Here is a 27,899-nt window from a genome sequence, read left to right as displayed (position 1 = left end):
CTCTCTCTCTCTCTTTTCATATCAACTTCAGACCAAAAGTCAACGCTAGCGGCCTCCTGCATCTCCTCCCTTCCCCTGAATCTACATCGCCACCTTCCTCGTCATCATCACCGGCTCGATCAGCGCCTCCGTCTCCTTCGACCATTCCCATACCCGCCAACTACAATCACCAATCTGAGGGTGTTCGCTGATCGTGGGCGCGGTCCCTCACCAGAGTTCGATATCCTGCTCGAGAAGGATCGTTGCTGCCTGTGGCCCTAACCAACTGGATCTGGAAGGCTTTTTTACAAGCCGGGTGGACGTGGTGGAGCTCCGGTCCAAGCTACCTGAAGACGACGAAGAACAACGCTTGAGTTGAAGGCCACAAAGAGAAACGCCAGAGTCGGAGCTCTGAAGTACCGTCGAGAAGAAACGTCCATCTCTTGGGTGCCCAGAGCATTTTTGGGTGCCCAAATCATTTTTTTTTTTTTAAGTAATAGGGCAGAAGGAAAGAAAAAAAAGTTTTGAAGGTCTATTGGCGGACAATAGACGTATATTGGGGGGCAATAGGCGTTTTGAATTGATGTAATATCTTCGATTTTTTTTTCTTTAATCAAAGTTTTATTTGTCTAATTTTAAGAAGATTAGTTCTCATTCTCGTGACTGAAAGTTCTATTGGGGAGCAATAGACGACTATTGGGGGGCGCCCCTCTATTAGGGGGTAATAGACGTCTATTGAGGGGCAATAGACGTTTATTGGGAGCAATAAACATTTCCGGCGACCTATGAAATTTCCGACAACCTCTTTTGGGACCTCCGGCGAGGTTTTCAGAAAAGTCCGGTGGGCGGCGGCCGGTGACTGGATTCAGGTGAAAGTTGACTGTAATCCGGCGACCAGTGACCGGGCTCCGGCGAAGTCTCCTATGGTTTCTCTCTCTTCCATTTTCTCTCTCTCTAAGTAACACATGGGTGAGGGTAAAATGCTATTAAAAAAAAACAAAAAACAAAAAAAAAAACTTTATGGGGTATTAGGGAAGACTCCCTTATAGTGTTTTGGTAAGGGGGAATTAAAAAAACTTAATGGGGTAAGTGGGAAAAAAATCTCTAGAAATGGGGTAAATAGACAAAAACCATTTTTTTTTTTAGGAGTTTTGGCTTCATGTAGGGCTGTCAATGGGTCGTGTCGGGTTGGGTTCGTGTCGGGTCAAGGTATTTATCGTGTTGCAAAATACAAACTCAAACCCAACCCATTTAATAATCGTGTCAAAAATTTAAACTCAAATCCAACCTATTTATTAAACGGGTTACCCATTTCCAACCCGCTTAACCCATTTAATAAATAGGTCGTGTCGTGTTAGACAAAATGACCCATTTAAGGGTTAACAATGCGACCCATTTAACTAAAAAATACAAAAATTAATTAAATTCACTAAAAACTCCACAAGACGAAGAATATAAATAATATATGTACTTCATAACTAATTAAATCCAATAATTATAAAGCAAAATACTTCAAATTGTCTAATATTCCTATGATTGTTTAAGGATATCTCTCTTTGTGTTTGGCCCAAACTCGAGGTTATTTGACCTAGTGGTAATAGGGTTAAATTAGAAGGATCTAGATTCCTATTCAATGTACGATTACTTTCCTTGTACGATTGAGATTTTATGCATTGTAATCCTCTATATAAAGAGGCCCCTATTATCAATGAGAATACACAGCAAATTCCTCTCAATTTCAGTTTCTCTACAACACGTTATCAGCACGAAGTCCTAACCCTGAAACCTAATATTCGTAGCCTTCAAATCCCAGAAACCTCCGCCGCCCACCTTGAAGATCTTACCTCCAGAAGCCCAGAACCGGCGGCGCTGCCCCTAGAATCGGTCAGAAAATACCCGGACCGGCCCCCGGAAATACCGAAAACCTTTCTGCCCGGTTCGAAGTCTTCCTCACAGCCTACTGCCTCCATACTCCACCAGAAGCTGTAGCCTGACCCCAGATCACCGGAGCCGAAAATTCACCACCGGAACCGGCCTGAAACCGCCCGAACCGGCCGCCTGAAGCAACTGAACCACCGAACCGCCGCCTGCATCATCTGCCTCTGCTTCAGTCAACCGAGCCCATATCTGGTCAACCCTAGGCCCAGAACTCAGCTCGGCCCAACAGCAGGAGAAGACAGCTCGGCCCAGAAGACCTGAAGCCCAACCTCTCAGCCCACTGACGTCAGCCTGCCACGTCAGCGCTCACGCAAGCGTCCAGTCAGCAGCCCCCGTCAGCGTCAGAGTGCCACGTCAGCAACCGGCCTCCACGTCAGCACCTCGGTCAACGTCAGTCAACCCTCCGGTCAACGACGGTCAACCTTTTTCCGGCCGATTTCCGGCAACTTTTACGGCCACTTTCTGGCGACTTTTCGGACCACTTTTTCCGGCGACTTTTTCCGGCCAAATTTCCCGGAGACTTATTTCGAGGTATTTTTTACTAAACGTTCCCGTTTTTTAGAGTTTTTAAATTCAATTTCTCTTCTTTTCTCGGGGACTTTCAACCCCCCTTTCTTCTTCATAGGGGAGACCAAAAGCCGAACTGTGGGGGTTCGTGCTCACTCCAAGCTTGGAGCTTGTAGAGTCCTCCAAACTTAAGAGTTTGTTGAGAAGAAAACAATCGACCACACACATCATCGTTTCGATCTAATCCAACCCCTCTTGGAATCGAATTTCTTGGAAGCGACTACGCTCGGAAATTCCTAATTTATTGGAAGCGACTACGCTCAGAAATTTTATATGTTTTCGTGGTAGCCTTTCACGCTCCGAAACTAACCCTAATTTCTTGTTCTCTTTCAGGATGAGTAACCTGAACAAATTGGACTTTGCTCCATTGGGAACAACTGGCTCTGAATATCACAGGTGGGTTCGTGATGTCCGCCAGCATCTCAAGGCCAATGGAATCCTGGATACGATTCTCGAGCCTAGCCAGGACATGCTAACTGTTGAGCAAGCTCAAGCTTTGGAAGCAAATAGAGCATCCTTAGAGGCAAATAAGGCAAAAGCCATCATCCTAATGACTCGTCATATGGATGATTCGCTCCAGTACGAGTGTATGAATGAAGAAGACCCTAGAAGGCTGTGGGTCTCACTCGAAGATAGATTTGGCAACGTCCGTGACTCCTTCCTTCCTTGCTTCCTGACCTAGAAGTGAGATGGCATAGCCTCCGCTCCTATGATTTCAAGTCAGTTCTTGACTATAACTCGGAAGCACTTCGCATTAAATCCTTAATGGAATTCTGTGGTAAAGAGATCACAAATGCGATGTTGATTGAGAAGACTCTCTCTACCTTCCCCGTTTCTGCATTGATGGTTGCTAAGAACTATCGAATTGATGTTACTGCAGAACGGATCACAAGGTTTCATGAGCTCATTGGAGCTATGAATGTCACTGAAAAGTATGACAACATCCTTGTGAAGAACTATAATTCGAGATCCATGGAAATAGAGCATATTCCGGAATCCAATTATAGTCGTGCCCCTAAGAGAAGGCGCCAAGAGCAAAACCCTAACATTAGGGATACTTCTGGACTTTTTGGTCCATATAATCGCTTTACTTGGGAAGGTAATCGCCAAAATAGGCGAACACGGAACCGAAGAGGTCAACGTGGAAAGAGAGAGGGAGGCAACGCCTCTGGCCATGTTGGTGGCTCCACCAACACTAAGAGCCATCTTAATGACGCTTTCAAAGCGCCTTAATCAATGGAGTTTGAGCAAAGAGATGTATGTTCTCAATGTGGAGTGTCTGATCATTGGGCACACATTTGTAGAGCTCGTGAAGAACTTGTCACCGCCTACAAAACATATTTGTGAAGCAAGAGAAGCTCACTATGTAGAACAAGAAGATCAAGAAGATGATCTAGAGTGAAGGGTTGAAGACTACGAATCTGGCTGGGATCAATAGATCGCCAATTCTGTTTAAGTCTTTATTTTCCAAGAGATGTAGGCAATTGCCATATTATTTTTGTAGTAGATGCCTATGGTTTAGTCTTTCTTCAAAGTAGGCGTACTCAATGTAAATGTGATGTCTAGGAAGGTTTTGAGATAAGTGGTAATTAAGCGAGCTTTGCTCCACCGACATCTCCCTACTCACCTGGTCACATTTGCGTTGGAATTACCGAAAGAAGTTAGACGACTACCATTGTTTTGCATTAGCTAAGCATTTGGATTAGATTCTCCTAATGGTTAAGAGACAATGATGTACTCCGTTGGCTTATGAATAAAATTTTGAGTTCTTTTCATTATGACTCCATTTTGATTCATGAGCATGTTACCTTGTGACTACGATGGCTGGGCCATCAGTATTAATTCAAGGACATGGAATAGCCCAAGTTCTCTTTGCCAAATGGCACCTTGATTAATGTCACAGAAACTCTCTACGCTCCTAGGGCAACTCGCACCTATGGATAGCCAACGGATTCCATGCGAAAACGCATGTAGAGAACAGAAATGAGTTCCTTTGCAATGCCTCTAATGATTGCGAACGATGGCGCATCTTAGAGAAGTTTATGTGTCTCTCTAGTGGACTCTATGTCACTATTCGAGCTATTAAATCCAATAAAGTTATGAGAGAAGATCTCTTGGATTTAGACACATATTGGCTTTGTCTCGACAAGATAAGTCACCCTGGTCATGATATGATGATCTGTCCACTAAAGACTTCACATGGACACCCTCGAGCGAAATGAAGCAAGAATCAAAAATTGGTTCCTGGACTTAGCAAGACAGCAACAATTGCAGCATCTGGCGCTGCAGCTGTCTTGGAGCGCCATATGGCGGCCCAAGTCCCTTGTGACAACGCCATATATGGCGCTACCCATGGCCATGACGCCATGGATGTCAATCCCCATGGTTATAACGCCATGGATGCCACTTCCCATGGTCATGACACCATGATGGGTGATGTAGTCACAAACTTTGCTTCAATATGCGTTTCAAACGCTCAGGCCCAACCAAAACTCTCCTTGGTTGCTTCTACGGCCTCTCGCTCATTGTACAAAGCCACTTTCTTAGGAAAATTAGGACTGAGACCGTCCTATGCAAAGGATATGAAAATACTCATTATGTTCTTACATAGAATCCGTAAGGATTCTGTGGACTGATTCCACCAACTTGCGGACATTTAAATATCTCATGATGTTGGTTGATATGCAAACATGCTGGTCACGTGTTGTGCCATTGTCCACTTGTAATGCTGCTTATGAAACACTCCTAGCACACATCATATGACAACGGGCTCACTCCCCGAATCATCCTATTCAGTCAATTGGATTTGACTATGCTAGTGAGTTTACATCGAAGACTTTCGATAGTTATTGCATTTGGGACTGATGTTGGACATCATATTCCCATGAGCACACCCAAATGGTCTCGCGGAAATGACTACGATGGTAGTCCGAACATTGGTAATGCGCACCAACCTCCTTATATCCGCTTGGGGTGATGCAATATCGCATGCAGCTATGCTAATTCGTCTACGACCCACTGCCACTCAATCTACCTCTGCGTTACAGCTAGTAACTGGGTACAAATATCGTACTTACCCATATTTGAGTGTGCCATTTATGTGCCAATTGCGCCGCCGCAGCACTCTATAATGGGTCCTTACAGACGAATGAACAAGTCAGTTGGATTTGAGACTCCAACAATCGTCCGCCACTTAATGCCCTTGCATGGCGATCTCCTTACTGCTAGATTTGCGGATGTCACTTTGATGAGACAGTCTTCCCGTCGTTAGGGGGAGATAAGAACACATATGTTCAGCAGGAACGACAGGAATTGTCGTGGCCTGTCCCCACTATGTCTCATCTCGATCCCTACTAAAGTGACGAGATCACACAAATATGCTGCAAACATGCCCGCAAGGATGGAAGTCCCTACGATAGGACGTATCGCCACCCTACACAGAGGTAGGCATGGCGCCAATGCCAAAGAGAGTGATACTCTGGCGTTATAGGCCATGGCCCCAGCTAGGATGCGTGGGAGGCCCGTGAGTTCGAATGATACTTTGGCACATTCCAACCCTTTGATCATCGACACTCAAAATCCGTCTCATGAGAATCTTCCGGGTTCCGGGACGCCTCAACGTTAGAACCCTATTCCTGAGAATATAGAGCTCTATGAAAATTACACTAGTGTACATGAGACGTGGGATAGAAACTCCATCATAATTGATGATGTAGTTGCGCATTTCGTTGCGCATGAGTTTGTTGAGTTAGATGATATCGAACCACGCTCCGTTGATGAATGAATGCCAACGTAGAGAGATTTGGCCTAAATGGAAAGATGCGATCCAGGTTAAGATGGATTCTCTAACGAAGAGGAAGGTTTTCTGAGCCAGTAATGCCAACACCTCCTGACATAAAACCTATTGACTAATGGGTCTTCGTTAGAAAGCGTGATGAGAAAAAGATATGGCAATCTCGCCTTATGGTTCAAGGCTTCTCACAAAACGCCCTGGAATCGACTACGATGAGACATATTCTCTCGTAATGGATGTCATTGCACTCCACTACCTTGTCAGTTTGGTAGTTTCCGAATAACTGAACATGCAGCTTACAAATGTGGTCACTACGTATCTCTATGGGGATCTAGATACGGAATATACATGAAGGTTCATGGTGAACTTCATTTACCCAAGTCAAGTGGCTCTAGACCACGGAGTGCGTTTACAAAGAGGTTGAAACGCTCACTAAAGTGACTACTTGATTGGGAAGGGATATGCCCACGCGTTTCCATAACAAGTTTAGGATTCTATCGCGGTTCATGTTGGACATGATCTTCATTAGAAGCCCTTAAAGAGTTAAGGGAAACCGCTGAACATTTGAAATCCGAGTTTGAGATGAAGGATTTTGGGAGAACACGATTATGTCTCGGTTTGGAACTCGAGCATCGTGTCGATGGATGCTTAGGCATTTTGACAAGGTCAAGCCTTCAAGCACCCCCATGATCGTTCGTAGTCTTGATCCTGAAAAGGATCCTCTAGCTTCGTCGAAAGGATGATGACGAAGATGTGCTAGAGGCAGAAGTGTCTTACTTGAGTACAATAGGCGCATTATTGTACTTAGTTAAATGCACAAGACCGGACATCTCATTTGCAGTAAGCTTGTTAACTAAGATATAACTCTGCGCCAACGCGACGCCATTAGGATTGGTGTAAAAGATATCTTTCAGTACTTGAGATGTACGATTGATATGGGCTTGTTCTATCCCTACAGATAGATGATGGATTCGGACCCATCACACACCAGGAACGCTGCCAACACTGGCCTGCGTCCCCTCTCCCCATCCCAAAACGAAGTTAGCGTTTTGGAAGGTTTTGCTGATGCTGGGTATCTCTCTGACCCACACAAAGGTCATTCCCAAACTGGTTAAGTGTTCACCATGGGTAAAGACTGCGATATCTTGGAGGTCTACAGAATAGACCTTAGTCGCTATATGTTCGGACCATGCAGAGACTATTGCTCTTCACGAAGAGATTCGTGAATGTATATGGATTGGATCCATAATTACGCATGTTCGAACAATTGTGGTTTGAAGTCTACCATAGATGAGCCTACGAGCATTTAGGATAATGCAGCTTGTTTTGAACAAATGAAGCAAGGCTACATCAAAGCGACAACACCAAGCTTAATCAGCAACAACAGACTCTCCTCAAGATCAAAGTGAACTAGGTTCAATCTGAGGACAGTGTGGTAGACTTGCTCACTAAGTCATTGCCTAAATTCCACTTTCGAGAGACATGTTGGTAGCATCGTTTGCGGAAGTTACCCGAACTCCCATAACCGTAGTCATCAGGGGGAGATGCAGACATCAGGGGGAGATGTCTACATGTATGGTCTCGAAACGTGAATGGTGTGTTGTGCTCTTTTTCCCCTTCGACCGAGGTTATTTTTGTCCCACTGGGTTTTTGTTACTCGGCAAGGTTTTTAACGAGGCAACGAGAGAAGCACCGCGTTTGGACAACACAAGGGGGAGTGTTTAAGGATATCTCTATTTGTGTTTGGCCCAACCTCGAGGTTACTTGACCTAGTGGTAATAGAGTTAAATTAGAAGGATCTAGATTCTTATTCAATGTACGATTACTTTCCTTGTACGATTGAGATTCTATGCATTGTAATCCTCTATATAAAGAGGCCCCTATTATCAATGAGAATACACAGCAAATTCCTCTCAATTTCAGTTTCTCTACAATAATGATCAAATACTCCTAACGTCCAATATTTTAAGAAGAAATATAGCATAATCGGGTTATACGGATTCACTTCGTGTTGGTGGGTTGACCCGTGGCCGACTCATTTATTAAATGGGTCATGGCGGGTTGACCCACAGCCAACCCGCTTTTTAATCGTGGGTCACTTCGAGTTGTGTTATCGGGTCGTGTCGGAATTGACAGTCATGTCCTCTATTTAGTAATTCTCTTTATCATTTAATAAATTATTCTTGCAAAAAAAAATTAACATAAAAAAAAAATCGTAGTTAGTCAATTGCATACTTAGACGGTTAGACCTGTACTTATTTAAGCAATTGGCCTGGCATTTTATGGAAATTCAGGTTTTAAAATTGGGCTGGACTCGTTAATTTAGTCATTATGAGCTCCAATAATAATCTTAACCAAATTCATAGATCTATATATAAAGAGAGAAATATCCACTAGCTGGGATGGACAATGTATATGAATGTACTGAAGAATTAGGACCACTAGCAAATGAAAATCGGAAAACTGAGTTTAATGGGAGTAGTACTAATTAAAGGTGCAACATATAGGGACCATATGCATGTATATCCTCCTATATCTGAGAAACATTGATCAGTCACTTCTCTTCTGAGAGAAAAGAGACCAGTATGAAATGAAAGCACACACATATATATGTTCTGGTGTATACGTAATAATCATGCAAAATGCATGGGATGCTCTTCATTTCTGAGTAGTCTGACTTCAGAGAGAAAGAAATGATTTCATGAAGAATTGGATTTGATTCTACTAATGCCGTACCACATAAGTAAGTGGGACCAAACAATCATCACGATCATAGCCCTTTGCAATGTGCATGTTCCAATTGGAAGAAGTGGGATTGCGATTAGTGGAAGTTGTAATTGGAGATGAGATTTATATAGGGAAGACCCACAACAAAACAAAATTAGAAAAGGAAAGAAATTGGTAGGCCGAGGGATTTTAATCTCGTCATCATAGCATCATCAATGGCATCATCATTAATTCTTTCAATTTCCATGATGGAGTTTTTCTTTTTTCTTGTGCTTCAAATATCGGGGGTTTTCTGGGTTAGCTAGGGTTTTAATGATTTGTTTGGTTGTGTAAGTCTGCATGGTGCATGTGGAGCAATGAGTGCGAATGTCAGTGGCGCTCTGTGCATGCATGTGAATGCGAGCTTTGCTGAGAGCCTGAGACCAAGTGTGAGTGAGTGAGTGCATGGCGTATACCGTCAAGTTTGTCAGGTATATTTATATATATAGACATCTGATCTGAAACTGATGAAGAGCACGGCACAAGTACACCAGCTTAGCTAGCTACTACTGAATCAGAGTTCTGCTTTTGGGATTGAAGGCATGTGATGCGAGTGACTAGTCAGTTCTTCCTATATATGAGTTATGACTCGATGAACTCCTATATATTTACTAATTAGTTTGATTAGATTCAGAGTTCTGTTGGTGAAGTTAAGTCAAGAGTGTCTCAGAAGATTCTTGCCCCCTGCAATGCGAGATGAGGCTGTACTTTTCAATTAGTGTTCAAGTTCTCTGTAAAGCTAGGTCCTCAACTAATTGATCTCTTTGGACTAATTAATATATCGATCAAGTCTAACTAAAAGAACAATGATGATAACTTTGAAATGTTATTTCATTTTTCATTGTTAAATTTACTTTTTCATCGAATTTAAAAGTTTGAACGAATGAAGACATACGTACTACACTACACCTTAAAGTATCATTGTTATTAATACTCTCTCTTGTTTAGGGTTTAGTTGTAATGGAGCATTGGGACTTGGGAAGAGCACCCACTATCTCCAGAAGAATAGGTCATTTTCATACAGAAAGGAAAGGAGAGAGTGAATTCTTGGTACACAGAGAAATTCTTTTTCCTGAAAACCACCTCCATGGACCACATGCATTATGTATAATTGGAGGTCCTTGTTTACATAAAAAAAATCATGAAGTTGAAAATAAAAAAAATGCTCTTTCTCATAAACGAATTTAGGAACAGAACAGAAGTGCTTGGTTCTTCATCAGGAGGAACAAAGCACAATTATTATATCCTCCGATCCTGAATTTGATAGTTGAGCTTGCAATATTATAAATGACGTGATATTCTGCTAGAATGAATATAATTTTTGCTGAAAGAAATCCAGCCACTGAGAAACTAAAACTGTATCGATCGAAGTGCATTTTATCCAATTAGTATACAGAGTACAGACCGTTGCTGTCATATTCTATTCACGGATCGATCGATCTTTTAAAGATTCAATAATTTTCCTTTATTCAGATATTTAGTTAGTATTGAAATTATGTGCAGTAATGAGACAAACAAACCCGTTACCTTCTAATTTATTATGATTATCAACAGAATAGTCTTTTTCGCGCCCTCTGCTGCAAGTTAGAATTGAGCAAGAGGAATTAGTGACCATTGAGACTTTGACACAAAATTCTTGCTGTAAGCCTAGGTTAGCTTTGTATGAATAGCTTATCAATGAGTAAAAAATGTTTGGGATTGCGAAGGAAGTACGGCAAGCTTTTGGGCCGAGTTAAGAGGACACAGGTCAGTGCTCTGTAACCCTACAATAACCAGAAAACACTTCATTGAACTTAATTACCTAAATTAGAAGTACGTTATCATCGACGATGTATTGAGAATTAATAAGATAATGTAATTTGAGTTATTTTCTCTTAATTCAAAAGTAATTTATCAAACCAACTTGATTTTAGAGAGAAGCACTGATAGCCCTAGGGTTCCCTAAGTTGTCCTTCCCTCGCTACCTATGTCGGCTCAAGCTCGATAGGTCTTATTTAAGGACGTCTCAGTTTTGTTAGTGGTAAATCATCTGCCTTAAACATATTATTAGTTAGTTTAACACATTATATTGACATTTTTTTTATCGTGCCACTAATTGTGAAGTTGCTATGTTTCTTTATGATATATGTTGCTTCTCTACTGTTGAAACTTATGAAATTAGGTCTCTCTCTCTCTCTCTCTACTCATCACACAAACAAAGCACAAAAGTATACAACATCCTTTCTTTTGCAATCTGGTGACAGGGACTAATCTTAAAGAGAAAAGGTAGCAAGCTAGGGTTGTGTAGAAGTACTCTACTTTAAATTTTTTGGTGCCTAGTGGATACAAACAATCATGTATTATTGTATTGTGCGATCGAGGAGATGCCTTTTGTAATGGGATGTGGCCTGTGGCGCGAGGGCTATCGATCATTTTATTCACAATTATTCAATTCATCCATCGATCATCCATTCCATAATTCCATTCCCATTCCAAAGTAAAAAGGGGGCCAACTTTCTATAAATTCCTCCGTTTTGGTCCTTTTGGATTTACCACTTTGCATTGCATGTCCCCTTTAACTGGAAGCAAACCCTCTCACGTCTACAGGATATTGATCCTCATTCTCCAATTCGCATTCAAATATCCTTTTTCTTTTGGTAATTGGGGTACCCCTTTTCTCACTTTGGATATATACACACCCTAGTTTAATCTATATATAATCAACTGCGCGCTCATCACTAATCAAATAAATGGGATTATATATGATGAGCTAGAATTATAAAATTTAGCATGAAATTGAAAAGATCGATTGCCCAAACTTGCTCGCCTCTATATTATTGGCTATGCAATTGGATTTGTACTGAGATAGCTAACAAAATAGCTAAATAATGGTGCTGAGTAACCCAATAAAACAGAGACCTGCTGGTGTTGTTCTTTCATGTGTGTGAGAGCTCAGAAGTCAGAACATACAGAGCACGCTTGGTGATTTGATCAAAGCACACATGCATGGGACTTAACTACGAATAAAAAGAGAATAATGAGCAGTGAGTAATTGATAATAAACCAAATTAACTAATAACTAACACAAACTGAAACAGGAAGCTGCTCTCTGCATGTCACCAAACCCTAAATATTCCTTTTCTGTTTTTTCTTCTTCTTTCTATTCCCTTTTTCTTGTTCACTGCTTCCCACTTACCATCATCACCACAAACCTCATCATTCCCCGACTCTTTATATACGATTAATACTTGCACTTTTTCCTTGGCCGGCTGGGTTTTCAGAGATGTGGCTTTCTTTATTACAAAACCTACACCACTTACATACTTTTTATCATTGTTTATCTCCGCTCTGTACTGATTAATAGTTTTACTACCAAAAGGGTTTACTTGCAATTACACTCAAATTGACTTGGACATGATCACCTTTTCCGTTCTCTCTCTCTCTCTTTCTCTCTGAACAAGAACAAGAACAACTTTTACGAGTCATGTTACCTACCTGCATTCAACCTTTGAAATTAGTCTGCTGTGGTCTTTAATGTGTTTAGGCAATATTTCCCGCCATAACTCAAGCACAAGAAAGAAATTATCCGATTAGATTCCTAGTCATCAAAATTAAGGTGTTAATATAATTTTGATGACTACACTACAAGAAAAATAGTCTACGACAACATCATATCTACAACATGCTATAAATGCTCGTTGTCACTTCTAATCTTCTACAACATGCGCAGAAAGAGCATTGTATTAAATTATTTACCACTACATGCGTCATTTGCATGTTGTTAATTTAGTTATCGACAACTCACTTTGTACGTTGTTGTCTGCAAGTTGTCAATTAATGTATCAACAAGCAGGAGTGCACGTTGTTAAATATTTTTAAAACAACAACGTGCAGTGAACGTTGTCGAAACTTTGAGATAAAAGAAAAAAAATAGCAGACAATTGTGCATTTGTGCTCAACTGTCAAGGCCCTTAAAAAAAAAAAATTGACGAAAAACAAAAGGACCCGTTGACTGAAGTCAGTAAAAACACATCTCAATCTTTCTCGAAAAAAAAAAAAAAAAGGTGATGATCCATCAGAGACCCAAAACATATAAAATCCTGGGCTTGAAGAATTGAGCTCTGGAGCTCTCAACTCTCAAACCCTAAACCACCCGAAACGATCGCTTCCCTCTGTCGTCACTCTCAATTGCATCGACGACTTCTCTATGGAGCAAGACTGCTTATCCGGCGTCGCCGCCGTCGAGCACGTCCCGCTCAGCCGACGGTAGGGTCGAGTTTGCCTTTGGTTGTGCTCCTCCAATCCCTCAGTACCTCCCACGCGCCGCCCAGCGTCGGCTACGTCCTTACCAGTTCATCCTCTGCCTCGGCTCCGTCGACCGCGCCACCGACTCCACTCTAGTTGCCGACCTCGGTTGTCAATCTTTGACGCATTTCGACGGCCAAATTTCCGGTGTTACGGCTACGAAGGTACTTCTTTCTTTCTTCATATTAGCTGTTCTACTGTTTCGCACCTTCAATTTCATCATCATATTGTTTAGATTGAAAATTGTTTGAAGAACTCAGGTTTTAGTCTCGCAGATGCAAAATACTGCTATTCATTTGCTTGTTCATGTTTGCTTGTTCTTCCTGATTTGGCATTTTGTCGAACACTTGGCGTGCATTGAAAATAAAGATGATTCATGCTAGATAGTGAATTTTATGTAAAAATTCGATTAAAGGATGTGAGTATGAGACATTGCAGACTTAAAATGGATGTTCATGTGGACAATTGATTCTTGTAATGCATGTATAGCTTAGCGTAGAATTTCGACTACATATGTGTGTGTTTGTATTTGCTGCTGTTGTCAATTAATCATTGAATTTCCACGTGTTGGTAACTTAATTCGGCTAGAGTAGGTTAGGTTTTGTGAGGTTTCGGGTTATTTAGTACTTTTTACTTCCAATGGTTACCAAGTAATTTAGCAATTTGCCATCTGTGCTGTATTGAACTATTGTGTTTGGTTTCTGAAGCTTGTAGTTTGTTCTTTGTTTTCTGATAGGTGGTTTTGGTACGAGAGGATTTCTTTGCGAGGACGTTGACATTGAACAGGCCTCGGCAACTGAATGCCCTTAACTTTGAAATGGTATTGCCCAGTGACACCCATTACTGTACTACTGTACTTTCTTGAACCAATCTCTGGGTTATGGAAATTACAGTTTTTTGTTGCTTTGGTTCTTTTTGTGTCCGTTTTTATAGTTTTTATATTGTGTTCTTTTATACTTGGCTTCACATTATAACTTTCTTGAACTGTATCTATTATCTTGTTCTTGAAGTCTCTGCGTCACCTCCCTAGATGGAGCTCGGAAACTGTATCCACTAATGTCAATTGGGTTGTTGTGGGTCATTCCAGAGTCGTGACTACAGATTTAAGCTACTTTGTGATATCATAAGGCACAACGTTTCAAGTCTCTGTACACAGTGGCAGTGCCAGAATGCCATTGACAATTGCACATAAAATTGCTAGCTTGGAGTCTCTACAAGAGATCCTTATGAGGCATTATACTCGCAACTTCGTCATGAGATGTTTAAGGTACATATTAGAACTTATCTGTTAGGCTTTCTTGAGTGAGTGAGTAAAACTTATCTGCTAGGCAACTACTTCATGAGATGTACAGCATCTCACTCCAAATGTGTAATCAAATAAGTCATTGAGGTATGTAAATGGTATATCAGTTTGTGGATTAGTCTATTAGATGCAAATGTTTATTTAATTGTTTTCAATATATCGATTTCAAGGGACTCAGAGGTCTTCTTCAACCACCGATCAATGGAGTTGAGAATCATGGTCTTCCTGTTGTGCTCTAAGGTAATTTATTGCTGGGCTGCAGTAATAATAAACTAATTATCTTTGTTTCCTTTTAAATGTCACTCCACAGGTTAATCGATTTAATAACCTAAAACCCACAGATGATTGGTGTTAGTTTCCTGACTGTTGGACAATGCTTTCATGTTTTCAGTATCTATCGCGCAGGCGTAGCTTTAGATATTACAGGTTTCGTTGGCCAAACCAGCTGCTAGGATTCTTGAAGTTGCTGGAAAAACTGCACAGAGCATTAGAACCCGATAGGATCTATTGAACTTCCTCGTAATTTCTGATATTTGTAGTCATAACAATGCTTGTTTTGTCAATTACCAATGATCCACAAAGGATGCAGTACTTTGTCTTGCATTTTTTGTAAGGAATATATGTATGTCTTGCATTTTTTGTAAGGAATATATGTATTAGACAATATGGTACTCTTAATGAAATGTATATTTTTCTTTTACATGGTTAGTCTACTAATATTGGCATGGGAATGTGCTCAGTAATGGTGAATGTTTACAGAATTATCGAGAAAGGTAAAGGAAAGAACCCAGCAAATTGGGTGCAATAGTATATATTGAAACATTATAACAACGTATTCAGTAATATGACAACATACCATGTATGCTGTCGAAAACTAAAGACAACATGCTGAGAGTGTTGTTAAAACTTACAACATGTGCTTAAAACGTTGTCGAAAGTTTATGACAACGTGTAGAGCTCATTGTTGAATAATTACAACAACGTGCTTTGCCTCTTTTTGACAACGTGCAAAGCGCGATGTTAAGGACTTGTGGACTTTTAATGACTCTGGCATCTACAACATGCGCCAAACGTTGTCAAAAGTGATTGACAACGTGAATTGCAAGTTGTTAAACATGTTTTTTCTTGTAGTGCTAGGAATCTAATCGGATATTTTAGTTTAGTGAAGTTCGATTGGAAGAGTTTTATAAAATGTTACAGAAGTATACTTTTCTTCACAAGTGAATTTTGCATATAGGCCAGCAACAATTATATAGTATGTGTGTATTACCTAATGGCTAATAGCCTAATACTAACAAATCACAAATGCATATTGTATGACGAATATTTTAATTATCTAGACTTTTGCATGTCAATTGATGGCCTTGGAAGGCAATCAAACCTTTCCGCTTTCCTTTCCTTTACTCATATTTGATGATGGTAGTTTTCTTGGCTGCTAGCCAGCTCATGCGTGTACGGGAGTGTATTCCATGCACCGTCAGTGCATGGGTACTTGCAATATGAATAGATGTATTTTTTTTATATTAAAATATATAAAGGAGTGGATTAGATGAGTGGCTGTTATTTTTTTAGAGATTAAAATAACTTACAGTGCACTTGCACTGTCGGTGCATACAATCCTCTTCCGCAATTCCATGCCTCATTTATATTTTCGTGAATTCAATCACATCATTGTGATGTGTTGTGAACTTTAGGACGTTTTCTATTGATTTTTTTTCTTTTTACGGTAAAATTTAGCTCGTCTATTCACATTTTCACATTGTGATGAGAATAGCATATATAGATCATTAGTTTGATTTATTTTTGACATCGATCAATTGAATTGGCATGTTTTGAGCTCCTCCCCCACTTCGTTCCGGCAAAGACAAAGAGAATGTAATAAGTAGGGTGAAGCTATGTTATGTTAATATTTTATTATATTTGACTTATTTAATGTAATATTTATCACTTTATACGGAATTATTTTACTACTCTAACAATTCATATTGTAACTAGGAAAATTTGTTTGTTAAGCTAATTAAGATCCTCTTTTTTTTTTTTAAATGAAATACTTTAAAGTAAAATAAATTCTCATTTGAGTAATTAAGTCTAAAAAATAATAATTTTATATATGTCATATACTCATTTTTAACATATTGCGGAATTTTCTGTCACGGGTGGCCAGAAACTTCAATTCCCCAGCGCATTTAGTCAATAAGCTTTTATAAATAGATTAAATTAAGGGTGATTATCATTACATTAAAACACGTGCAAGAATAATTCATTGGAAATGGAGAAGACCTACGTACATACAAACTAGGGCTGTCAATGGGTCGTGTCGAGTTGGGTTCGTGTCGGGTCAAGGTATTTGTCGTGTCGCAAGATACAAACCCGAACCCAACCCATTTAATAATCGTGTCAAAAATTTAAACCCAAACCCAACCTATTTATTAAACGGGTTACCCGTTTCCTACCCGCTTAACCCATTTAATAAATAGGTTGTGTCGTGTTTGACAAAATGACCAATTTAAGGGTTAACAATGCGACCCATTTAACTAAAAAAATGCATAAATTGATTAAATTCACTAAAAACTCGACAATACGAAGAACATAAATAATTATATATAATTCATAAATAATTAAATCCAATAATTATAAAGCAAAATATTTCAAATTGTCTAATCCTATGATCAAATACTCCCAATGTCTAAAATTTCAGGATGAAGTATAGCATAATCGAGTTATACGGGTTCACTTCGTGTTGGCGGGTTGACCCGTGGCCGACCCATTTATTAAATGGGTCATGGCGGGTTGACCCATGACTGACCCACTTTTTAATCGTGTGGGTTCAACCCGTTTTATTTCGTGTGGGTTTCGAGTCGTGTTATTGGATCGTGTCGGAATTGACAGCACTAATACAAACGTATACATTGGAAAGTTATTAAAGTATATTCGCATGCTTAAAGCTTTACCGTATATTGAATCCCTTCACAACAATCACAGCACTAACTTGATAGTCAGAGCTAGTAGATTCTAAGCTATCTCGTAAGGTAGGTTAGATTGGGAGAAACGTCTTTCTATTATTGTAAATTTCTTCCTCTCAAATAAACAGACCACCATGCATGTACATCTCAGTACATGCATTTCCACACTTATGGTCAGCTATTTAAGCTAGAAAAAAACAAGACTTCGTTTTCGTTCTTCTTCTTTTTTCCTTCCTTTCTCACTCTTTTCTTTTCTTTTCCACAGAACGTCGTGTTTTTCTAATAATAATTAATAACGAAAAGGCAGCCATAGCCATGCAAATGCAGCATGCGCATGATGGTAGTCTACTGTTATAGGGTGCATGCTGGTTCGCGATAACAGCGTACGCCCTCGACGTTCTCTGGGGCCATAAAATTCCACGCCTTCTTTCTTTTTCCTTCTTTTTTTTTTTTTTTTTTGTTGGAAAATAAAATTTTTGCATGGACAGAGGCGTGGGACTGCAATCCGTGGTCCCCACCTCCCTGACTGCGCGTGCAAAGCCGGACTTCGTGGGGGGCTCTCCTGTGGGCCCCCACCGACCCCTCAACATTCTCTCTCTCTCTCTCTCTCGCTACGCTCCCGCGCGATCATTTTTCTATTCCCGCCAGCCATGATCATCATCTTCTTCTTCTTTTTTTTTTTTTTACCGAATAATAATAATTATTATATATTGCTGAGAGTTTTCTTAATTATATCTAATCTGGGGATTTTGACTGGTGATATATATTAGATGTTAATCCTCTGTGTTTCATTGTCCTCTGATTGCTTAATTATTTTATAACCCAGCTTATCATCATTACGTACCAGAAAATTATATCCTTATATATTCATTATTCTCTCTGCAGCTACTGGGGTTGATCTTTTTATATCACAAGCTACCTGCTGCTACTGCTATTGGGTTTCATTAAAAGAAATTTATATTGTTTGTAAAAGATAAGAGGGTTTTGCTTTGCATTGTCATGGTTGAGTCACGTGGACGTTTGATTAGTGATGAAAAGTGGAGATTCGATTTAAACAGTCAACTGGTAATGGGAACGTGAATAGCTACTAGATCGATTCTATGATTTACACGATGATGAGATGGATCAATGCCCAGCCACAGAAAAATTACAAATGATCATCATGATCATATTAGCTTTCTACATCTCTCTCTCTCTCTCTCTCGAATTGTCCTGGTAATTCCACTCTAAGATCTTGACAAGATAGTTCATACATTACCAGCTCAATTGCCCAAACACAAATATCATTTCGATCGTTAAACTTTTTGATTGCTTGTCCTTTCGTGGTAAGCAGGGGAATCATGAAAAGGATCGATAGAGCGAGCTAGCTCAGCACAAAATTCATGAAAAAAATTTCTGGCTTTTCCTATAATGGACTTTAACCATGGTTTCTTCTATTGTTTGCATTGCAGCTCTGAGCTATGTTGCTAGCTAGGTTCAAAACACGTTATGTCGTGCTTGGGTACATGAATAATAAACAAGAAATCTTGTTAGTTTTTTAGTAGCATAGCAAGCTAGCTTTAGGCTTTATAGCTAGCTAGGGTGTACAAATTACTACAAACAAAAACGAGTGGAGGAGTAGTCATGAATGATGAGTGCACATGTCAAATTGTCATATAAGACAACCTCGATCATCATGTTCGTGTTCATATATATTTTTGTTGATAAAGCTAGTGAATCATATCTATATGATGTTAATGAAGATTAATCCTTGTTTATTTAGGTTCCGTAGTAAAGGTTACTGCATGTTCCCAAAGCATATATAGTTTTGATAATTGCCCATATTACATAACAATCTTCTCCGATATATATTTTGATATAGCACAAGCATGTTGGACAATGTTACTTAAAATTTTCATCAATATTCATATTTTGATAACATTATCGTTCAAGTTTTTGCATTTTCTCCATTTAAACTTTTTGGCAAAACAAACCTGTCCTAAGAGCACGTATTTAAAGATAAGCCAAAAATTTGGTTAGAGATTGGGAACTTGGTTGGAAGTTGACTCTTCACTAGTCCTTGATTTCCTTCGCTCTTCCATGTTGGTGCCTTGACAACTTCTCGTAAAGTGGGGACAAACCGTGCATCTTATATGTCAAATTCAACTATGTTCTTCTAGTATATATCGGGAAGGTAATTGTGCGATTGATACACTTACAAATCATGGTTTGTCTTCTTCTAGTATGACATGGTGGGAAGCTGCTACTTTCACCGTAGATTTATCGTAAGGGACTAACAAGACTTGCCTTGTTTTCGAGTCAGTTAGATGTTCAGTTATATCACTGGTTTGAACATTAATTTGTTCCCCAGTTGTTGGTGTACTTTTTTCTTCTTCTTTTTTTTTTGGTCGAAGGGATGAAACAAAGAAGGCACCAGGCCGCAACAACAGTTGTTGTTGTACTTTGTTGTCTCTTTTGAGTCTTTTCTATATCTCAATAAATTGAGGGTTCAGGCATTTGCCTACTCCTTGCCAAAAAAAAAACAAAAAAAAAATCAATTCAAAAATTTACTAAGTTTTGTAGCGAGAACTTGTAACTGCTTAAGATATTAAATTGGTTGATGGTGAATGATGTTTAGTCCAATAATAATAATATATTGACGTCACAATTAGCACGCTGGTAAACCATCAGACCTGATAAGGATGGCTAGCAAATCACTCTAAAGACAAACCAAATATCTAAGTGTGATGGAGTATTGGTTATTTTCCTTTCAGATACTTTCTTTGGTTTTAATTTGAAAAACGTATAGGAACCCTAAATATATTCCTACCGGAACAGAGAGTTCCAATTTCATTGGGAAAGTTCTGTTTTTTAGTTTGCTGTGTTATGGGTGCATGCATGTTTCTGATCCACCTTTATACTTTTGCCTCCCTCTCCCATGTGTCTCCGAACCTGTTATTTTATACCAGAGGGACACGTTCTGAATAAGACCTCCATGTTTCTCAATGCCTTCTAAGGCCATATCCCGCATGCACTAAAATTTTCTCTCCCCTCTGTCCAATACTACGTATTTTAAGCCAAAAACAATCCTCATATTGTCTTTGCACATAAGTTTCATCGGCATTGAGCAAAATGCTCAAATTTGAGAAACAATTTTTGGTTATCACCAACATTGGTGACCCTTAACTTTCCTAGTGCTGCAATACCCTAATTGCCAACGATGAATTTGAAGAATGGGAAAAGTACTATTTCCATTTTCAAAACTCTTTTTGGCAATTTTGTTAAGTGTTTTGCTAATGCTAAGCCTTTACGCATTGGAAAGATTGATGATGAGCCCCTCAAGTCTAGTTGTGAGATGCCAGCTTCCAAAGCAATCACTGTATAAATCTGGGCTCGCGTAAAACTTAAGACATGGCCCATGTATAGGTTTAGGCAATTTTCTATACAGGGGAAACGGGGAACAAACCTCAAAAATCAACATACATGGAAATTTAGGAGGATATCTCTCTATCATCCTTCTCTCGATCTGGTAGATAACTCACTGTGAACCATCAGAAAACATTTTCTTCATAATAAATTTATACAGTGATTGCTATCAATATGTAGTCAGATAATCAAAAATTTCAGTATGAGAATACATATTGATAGCATGATGCCGACTGTACCCAAAACTTCGGTGAAGCTACATGAAGTTTCAATTGTGAGCTGTACAAACTACATTACAGTTTCAGTGCTCTACAGAATCGAGCAATTCAATGTTCTCATAATAGTTATACAAGTGAGTAACTATTTGTCAAATAATTCATCAATCTCTTCCTCTGAACACGTGGAAGAATTCTGGCAAATTTGTGTGACTTGAATATATAAAGAAAGCTTACCCAAAGCCACACCTGTTACCAAAGAATTGATGCACAAAATCTTCTGAAAGTGTAGCCTTCTATAAGTCAGACCCTCCTTACCTACAAACATTTGAGAATTAGAGGGTTTATAAAATGAAGTTGCAGTATCAGGACTGGTTTCGGATATGATGATCAGTGATGTCAAACAGAGGCACCTTAATTTACTCTGGGTTTGGCAACAGAACACACTGCTTAATCCTTACAAACGGCAATGGTTATTATCAGTAACATGAACCAGAGAAAATAAATTCACACACTGTGGCAAAAGTAGTAATTCTGGAAAAGAAGACAAGAATGTACCAGTTAGTTATTCATCGGGCAACATTGAGATTCTGATCGAAGGGCAATGGAAAAGGAGAAAACAGAGTCTTTCTCCAAGTAATTTTAGATATTTGTTTGGCTTTGCTGATCTGAGAAGCAAGTTGAGTCCATGACATTTAGTGTCGAACAAGGATGCAATGCTACTTGTATCAAACAATTTCCTTGTGAATACACAAAGGCAACATTGTTTAGATGACACCTTGACATGTATATAATTATAAATAGATGATTTATTCTAGGAAATGATCACATTTAATATCTTTTTTAAGTGGAAGATAAAAATGATTTCTACTATGCAACCAAATTTAGTGCTTCATCTGGAGTTGGATATATAACTAGTACTGAGTCTCAGTGGATCACAAAGAAAACAAAGTCAAATAGAAATTCAACATTAATTGGAATAATTTGAATACTGCTAGTGATAGTGGGGACTTTATAGTTGGTTTGTCAATTCTCTTTTGAAGCAGAGCTATAAACAAGCTCTTTTCAGTAAGATGAACTGTTACTTTCTCAACAGGTAAATTCTCTCAAAGGGAATGCATTTATTTATTTTTGACAATAAAAAAAAATGCAATTTGTTATAGATAAATTTGAGATATGTTTTCTTCTGTGGAAAATCAAGGGTATACCTGATTCATACTTTTCTTTCAAGATAATAAAAATGGCAGCTAAGGTTGACCAATATTCTTCCTGTAAAAAAAAAAAAAAGGAAAAAGGAAGTGAAATCGTGGTTCAGGCTTGCAAAAACAAGTAACCTATCTATGCACCAATTATCCATATACTCAATACTCACTAGTGCAAATACTTGTACAGTAGTCACAAGCTTTGCCAATATAGTCATTTCCCTGGTGAGACATCACTTGAGCAGCAATTAAGATCTAGGCAGCAAACTAGTGGAAGGACATTCATATTATGTGAGGCTTGAAGTGCATGTCAATCGTCGAAACAGAAATACACAAACCAAAGGCTGGAATTTCCACTCCTAGCCTTGAACCTATTTGCAGAAATTTTTGAAGAAAGGTAAATTGTGACTCCTGGTGTTGCTATTTTTGAAGAAAGGCAAATTGTGACTCCTGGTGTTGCTACCATGGAGCAAGTTTCAATAGACTTGCCTAATCCACTATTGTTCTAATCCACTACCACCTACAACACCAAAAGTTGAGACTTGAAAGTCAAAAACTTAAGAGTAAAATCGTAATTTTGAATGAAAAATAAGTTGAAGTGCCAATACGGAAAACTTAAGTGCGATATGATGTGTCTAATGTCACAAATGACTAAAACTATGATGTGATACACAGTATATAGCAGATATTTGAAGTCAGTTATCATATAGCAAATGACTTACTCCTAGCCTTGAACCTATTTGCAGAAATTTTTGAAGAAAGGCCAACTTTGACTCCTGGTGTTGCTACCATGGAGCAAGTTTCAATAGACCTGCCTAATCCACCATTGTTCTAATCCACTACCACCTACAACATTATCGAAAAGTTGAGACTTTAAAGTCAAAAATTTAATATTACAATCGTAATTTTGAATGAATAATAAGTTGAAGCGCCAATACGGAAAACTTAAAGTGCGGTTTGATGTGTCTAATGTCAAAAATGACTAAAACTATGATGTAATACACAGTATATAGCAGATATTTGAAGGCAGTTATCATATAGCAAATGACTTACTTGGCTATGATTATCCACTATCAGGTTAAAAAATAATAATAATAATGAGTGCTTTTGCGTTAAGTCAGTGGATTAACAAGTCTATTAAGCGTGTTCTCCAATATACTTGAGAGGGAAGACCGTAACAAGTGGAGAAAAGAATTCTAGGTTATACCAATGTACTTCCAAAGAAACCATACTATTCATATACAGCATATAGATAGGTAGATTCTAAATACAAATGCATGCATCCTTGCACACAAATGACAGATGCATGTATGCAATATACCAACAATTTTTTCTTAGCAAGATGATGCCGTAACGACCAAAATAAAGTAAAAAAACTAGAAAATTCCAGGATCAAGTTTCATGCATGATCATCCAAGATTGACTGATCCTTGCAGGATCGGAATAAAAAACATGTGCGTGCAATTTACTCGAGCTGCATAGTGACAACGACAGTGACAATGTATGCCGACAAATTCATGCAACTGGGTGCTGCAAAACTCCCATGATGTGTATGAACTTAAGTTCATACCACAGATTGGTAATGCATGATATCATTTAATCAAATGGCTATGCTATTATTTCACTTGGCCATAATTGGTAAGCTGATCTCTAGGGAAAGTGGATTGTCTTCTTTTTCATTTCATTTTTCTGAACTTACAAAGTGAAAAAAGAAATTTTAATGGAACAAAGAAGTTGCCAAAGTTAAAAAAAAAAAATAAAAAAATAAAAAAAAAAGTAAAAGAGAACAATTCCGAATTATCAACAAGACAGCATTTAAAAAGATCAGTAGAAATTGTAGTTCACGTTTGCACATTTTGGAGTATGGAGTTTGGGGCCCAGAAGGGTCTTCAATTAGGGAATGTTGGGACATGCCAATTAGCAATAGAGGTGCAAACTTCATCATGGTTATTCAAAAAGGTTAAACTAGATAGTTTATCCCTGCTATCAGGCCAAAAAATATATAAAAAGATAATATATCAGCAAAAGTGTAATGCACTGTTGTAACAAATGTCTTAAGCATGGTGCGTGTGTCAAATTCTACAAACTGGATATTGAGGCAAGAGATTTCATATCAGGTAACTATTAATCCTTCTGTGATTTGTGTTAAATATGGCATCCATTTTTTTATTTCTTCTTTGACTTCTGTGGCTTAGCCAACATTTCAAACAACTACACCTTAATCGCTAATCAAACACTAGTCACAGTATTATTTGCTCATGTTGCTGGTCATAAATATGGAATTACCTGCGAGAGAATGCATCCCATTCTACTTCTCCATGTTTAGGACAGGAAGACTTCATGAAATCACCTTCCAAGTACCAGATCTTAATAAAAATCAATCACCAGTAATCGTCACAGGAGCAAATCCCACCCTTAAAGTGATGGAACCGATTCATATCTCTAACAATTATTTCACGCTGCACGACCTTTGATATTAACTTCATCGTGGCATGGCAGTCTACACATATCCGAAGATTTTTAATGATACGAATGGGGCTCCCAGATGGAGTTCTAACCAGCGCAAGTGCTAGAGCTAATCTTTCACTGTGTACCCACAAGAGGCGCTCCTTTTCATCATCCTCAACATCAAGCATAACAACATTACAATTGGGAACATGACCTGCCTTCAAGGTTCTCATTTTCAACCATTCCAGCATCCCATTGATCAGTCTCAGGTCAGGATGTGAAGTATCACCCACAGTGAAATAATGAACTGTGCCCTGGTTCTCAATCCAACTTAGGCCCGGCTCCTTCTTTACTCCTTTCCTTTTCATGTTTTTTCTAACAAAAGCCACATTATCCCACCTCTTTGCAGTGGCATATAAGTTTGACAACAGCACATGCGTAGCCTCATCTTGGGGATCCATTTCAAGCACATGCTGGGCACAAATCCTTCCTAGCTCAACGTCATTATGGATAACACAGGCTCCGAGCAAAGCACGCCATACCATAGCACTAGGTTCAAATGGGATTTTGCCAATCAACTTCACAGCCTTACCAAGCTGGCCTGATTTCCCTAGTAGCCAGACCATACAAGTATAGTGCTCCATGCATGGTTCAATGTAGTAGTCTTCTACCATAGAATTAAAATAAGCATTTCCTTGGTCTAACAGTCCTGCATGGCTACATGCCGATAGGACACCAACAAAGGTTAACTTGTTTGGTTTGCAATTTGTTTCCTGCATCATTTCAAAAAGTTTAAGAGCCTCCTTACCAAGACCATGCAAAGAATATCCTGAGATCATTGCATTCCATGAAACTTCATCTCGTTGCTTCAACTTATCGAACACCAAGCGGGCATCTTTGATGCTCCCACACTTGGCATACATGTCTATCAAAGAATTACCAACTACAGTGTCCTCGTCATATATGGTTTTAATCGTCACTGAATGAATCTGAAGTCCTGGCTCCAACGCTGCTATGCTAGCGGAAGCACGGAGAGCACTAGAGTACGTCACATCTGTGACCTGCACTTGGCATCTAAGCATATCTGAAAACAAAGTCAACGCCTTCTCCCCATCACCTAACCGGACATAACCAACAATCATTGTGTTCCAAGATACATCATTTCTGTTCGATGATTCCACAAACAGGTCCATTGAGTTCTCTATTTGTCCACATTTAGCATAGAAATCCATGAGGGCATTTAAAACATAGATATCTGAGTCAAGACCAACCTTGACTACTTGACAATGTATTTGCTTCCCCAAAACTAAACTCTCCATGGTTGCACAAGCTTGCAGCACACTAGCATATGTAAACTGATTGGGAGCGACAAAAGCTTGCCTCATCCGACAGAACATGTCCAGCGCCTCTTCACAGCAGTCACTCTGAGCATACCGTGAAACCATGAGAGTCCAAGGAATCACTTCATTTTTGGGCATCTCTTGAAATACCCTCCGAGCATCATCAACATCTCCACATGTGGTGTACAAATCGAGCAATGAAATTCCCACATATAGATCCTTTTCAAAACATGATTTTATCACACATCCATGAACACACTTCCCGTGATCCAGTGCCTTTAACCTGAGACAGGCCTTAAGCACACCGCTGAAAGTATAATTATTAGGCCTGAATCCAATCACCCTCATTTGACAGAAGAGCTCAACCGCTTCTTCAAAACCGCCATTCTCAGCATAGCACCCTACCATCCCAGACCAAGCTACCATATCCTTACAAACAATCCCATCGAAAACATCCCTAGTAATATCAACGTCGCCGCAAACAGAGTATGCATCAATGAGAGCAGTGCCAACAAAGGCATTGGTTCCATGTCCGAGCTTATAAATACAAGCGTGGACAGTCCAAACCAGCTCAGCCAATCCCATCCTCACAAGCAACTTCAAAACGGTAGTGAAAACAAACGGGTTCAGCTCCTGGCCTTCTCTATGCAACCTACCGAACAACTCTACAGCCTCGACGAAGCGTTGAGACTCCGAAAACCCCTGGATTAACGTGACGAACGAAATGACATTTCTGCGGGGCATTTCGTCGAACACCTTGACTGCATCATTGACTAGACCCGCTTTCACGTACACGTTGGCGAGAATGTTGTAAGCGAACAGGTCCAAGCATCCGCCTTTCTTCACAATATCGCAGTGAAGAGCCGTTCCTGAAGTAAAGTCGCCGTTTTGGATGTGATGCTGGAGCGTAGTTGCGTAGGCGTAAGAGTCGAATTCTGGGTTGGGAAGCTCTGGGTGGAACGTCAAGTGTTGGGTCAATTGGGCAGTGTACCCACACCGTTGAAAGCTTGAGCAAGAGTTGGGTTTGCAATGGGTAGCGAAATTCGCACACTGAAACGTTTTTTGAGAAATCAGTCTGAGCATGGCCACCAAAATCAAAAGCTATATGTTTCGGCAGGAATGTGTCAAATTCAACGGGTCACCTCTTCATGTCTTTTTTCTTTCTTTCTTTTTATTTCGATTATTTTGGTTCTGTTCTCAGTTAATCTACACATGAGGTGGTGCGAGTGCCCTGCATAATAATTTCTCTTTAATTAATCTACATGTAAAATACGTAGATCCTCGTATTTCTCTTTAATTAATCTACATGTAAAATGCAACTACATCTATACGTCGATTACATACATCTCCCTGTTGTTTCATCATGTCATGTGGCAACATATTTTCTATCCCAATTCTTTTTTCGCAGCACGGTACTAGGATTCAATCATCGAAAGAGACTGGATGAACCAACTTTTGCCGAGATGAGTTAGAAAACGAAGTAATGAAATTATAATACTACTACCTCATGCGACAACAAATGTTGAAAGAACAAAGTTGCTAGCATTCCACTTCTTTGGTTGGTTGGAATGTCCGGAGGATTTTATCGTCTCAAATAAATTGAAATTTGCTTGGGCAATCCAATTATTTATATGGTCATTTTGTTGCATACATGGCTGGGAATCAGAAGTTGGAAACTCATAAGCGAAAATAAAAT

The 27,899-nt window shown here is 39.3% G+C and overlaps 1 protein-coding gene and 1 long non-coding RNA gene across 9 annotated transcripts; one reads left to right on the top strand and one right to left on the bottom strand.

Moving 5' to 3' along the window:
- The first annotated feature begins 12,668 nt into the window (after positions 1 to 12,668).
- On the top strand, positions 12,669 to 15,330 carry LOC133710760 (uncharacterized). 3 transcript variants are annotated; one of them, XR_009846849.1, is made up of 5 exons: positions 12,669 to 13,491; positions 14,064 to 14,147; positions 14,415 to 14,594; positions 14,801 to 14,870; positions 15,022 to 15,330. It is a non-coding gene; the product is annotated as an uncharacterized LOC133710760 (long non-coding RNA). The 3 variants fall into 3 exon arrangements; XR_009846848.1 differs by having other exon boundaries at positions 14,338 to 14,594; XR_009846847.1 differs by having other exon boundaries at positions 14,064 to 14,594.
- A 5,846-nt stretch (positions 15,331 to 21,176) lies between these two features.
- LOC133712010 (putative pentatricopeptide repeat-containing protein At5g13230, mitochondrial) lies at positions 21,177 to 27,467 on the bottom strand. Of its 6 annotated transcripts, XM_062138083.1 has the most exons (5): positions 24,702 to 27,467; positions 23,138 to 23,261; positions 22,586 to 22,682; positions 22,422 to 22,482; positions 21,177 to 21,953 (listed from the first exon to the last, which is right to left on the bottom strand). In XM_062138083.1, the coding sequence occupies exon 1, from the start codon at positions 27,284 to 27,286 to the stop codon at positions 24,797 to 24,799; it is 2,490 nt and encodes an 829-aa protein (XP_061994067.1). In that variant the 5' UTR covers positions 27,287 to 27,467; the 3' UTR covers positions 21,177 to 21,953; positions 22,422 to 22,482; positions 22,586 to 22,682; positions 23,138 to 23,261; positions 24,702 to 24,796. The 6 variants fall into 6 exon arrangements, with proteins under 6 accessions (XP_061994067.1, XP_061994071.1, XP_061994072.1 ...); XM_062138087.1 differs by lacking the exon at positions 22,586 to 22,682 and having other exon boundaries at positions 21,177 to 21,881; XM_062138084.1 differs by lacking the exon at positions 22,586 to 22,682 and having other exon boundaries at positions 21,178 to 21,953.
- Positions 27,468 to 27,899: the final 432 nt, after the last annotated feature.

Source organism: Rosa rugosa, chromosome 5 (genome assembly GCF_958449725.1).
Source record: "Rosa rugosa chromosome 5, drRosRugo1.1, whole genome shotgun sequence".
In the NCBI taxonomy this organism is placed as follows: Eukaryota; Viridiplantae; Streptophyta; class Magnoliopsida; order Rosales; family Rosaceae; genus Rosa; species Rosa rugosa.
This window is presented reverse-complemented; position numbering and strand designations above follow the sequence as displayed.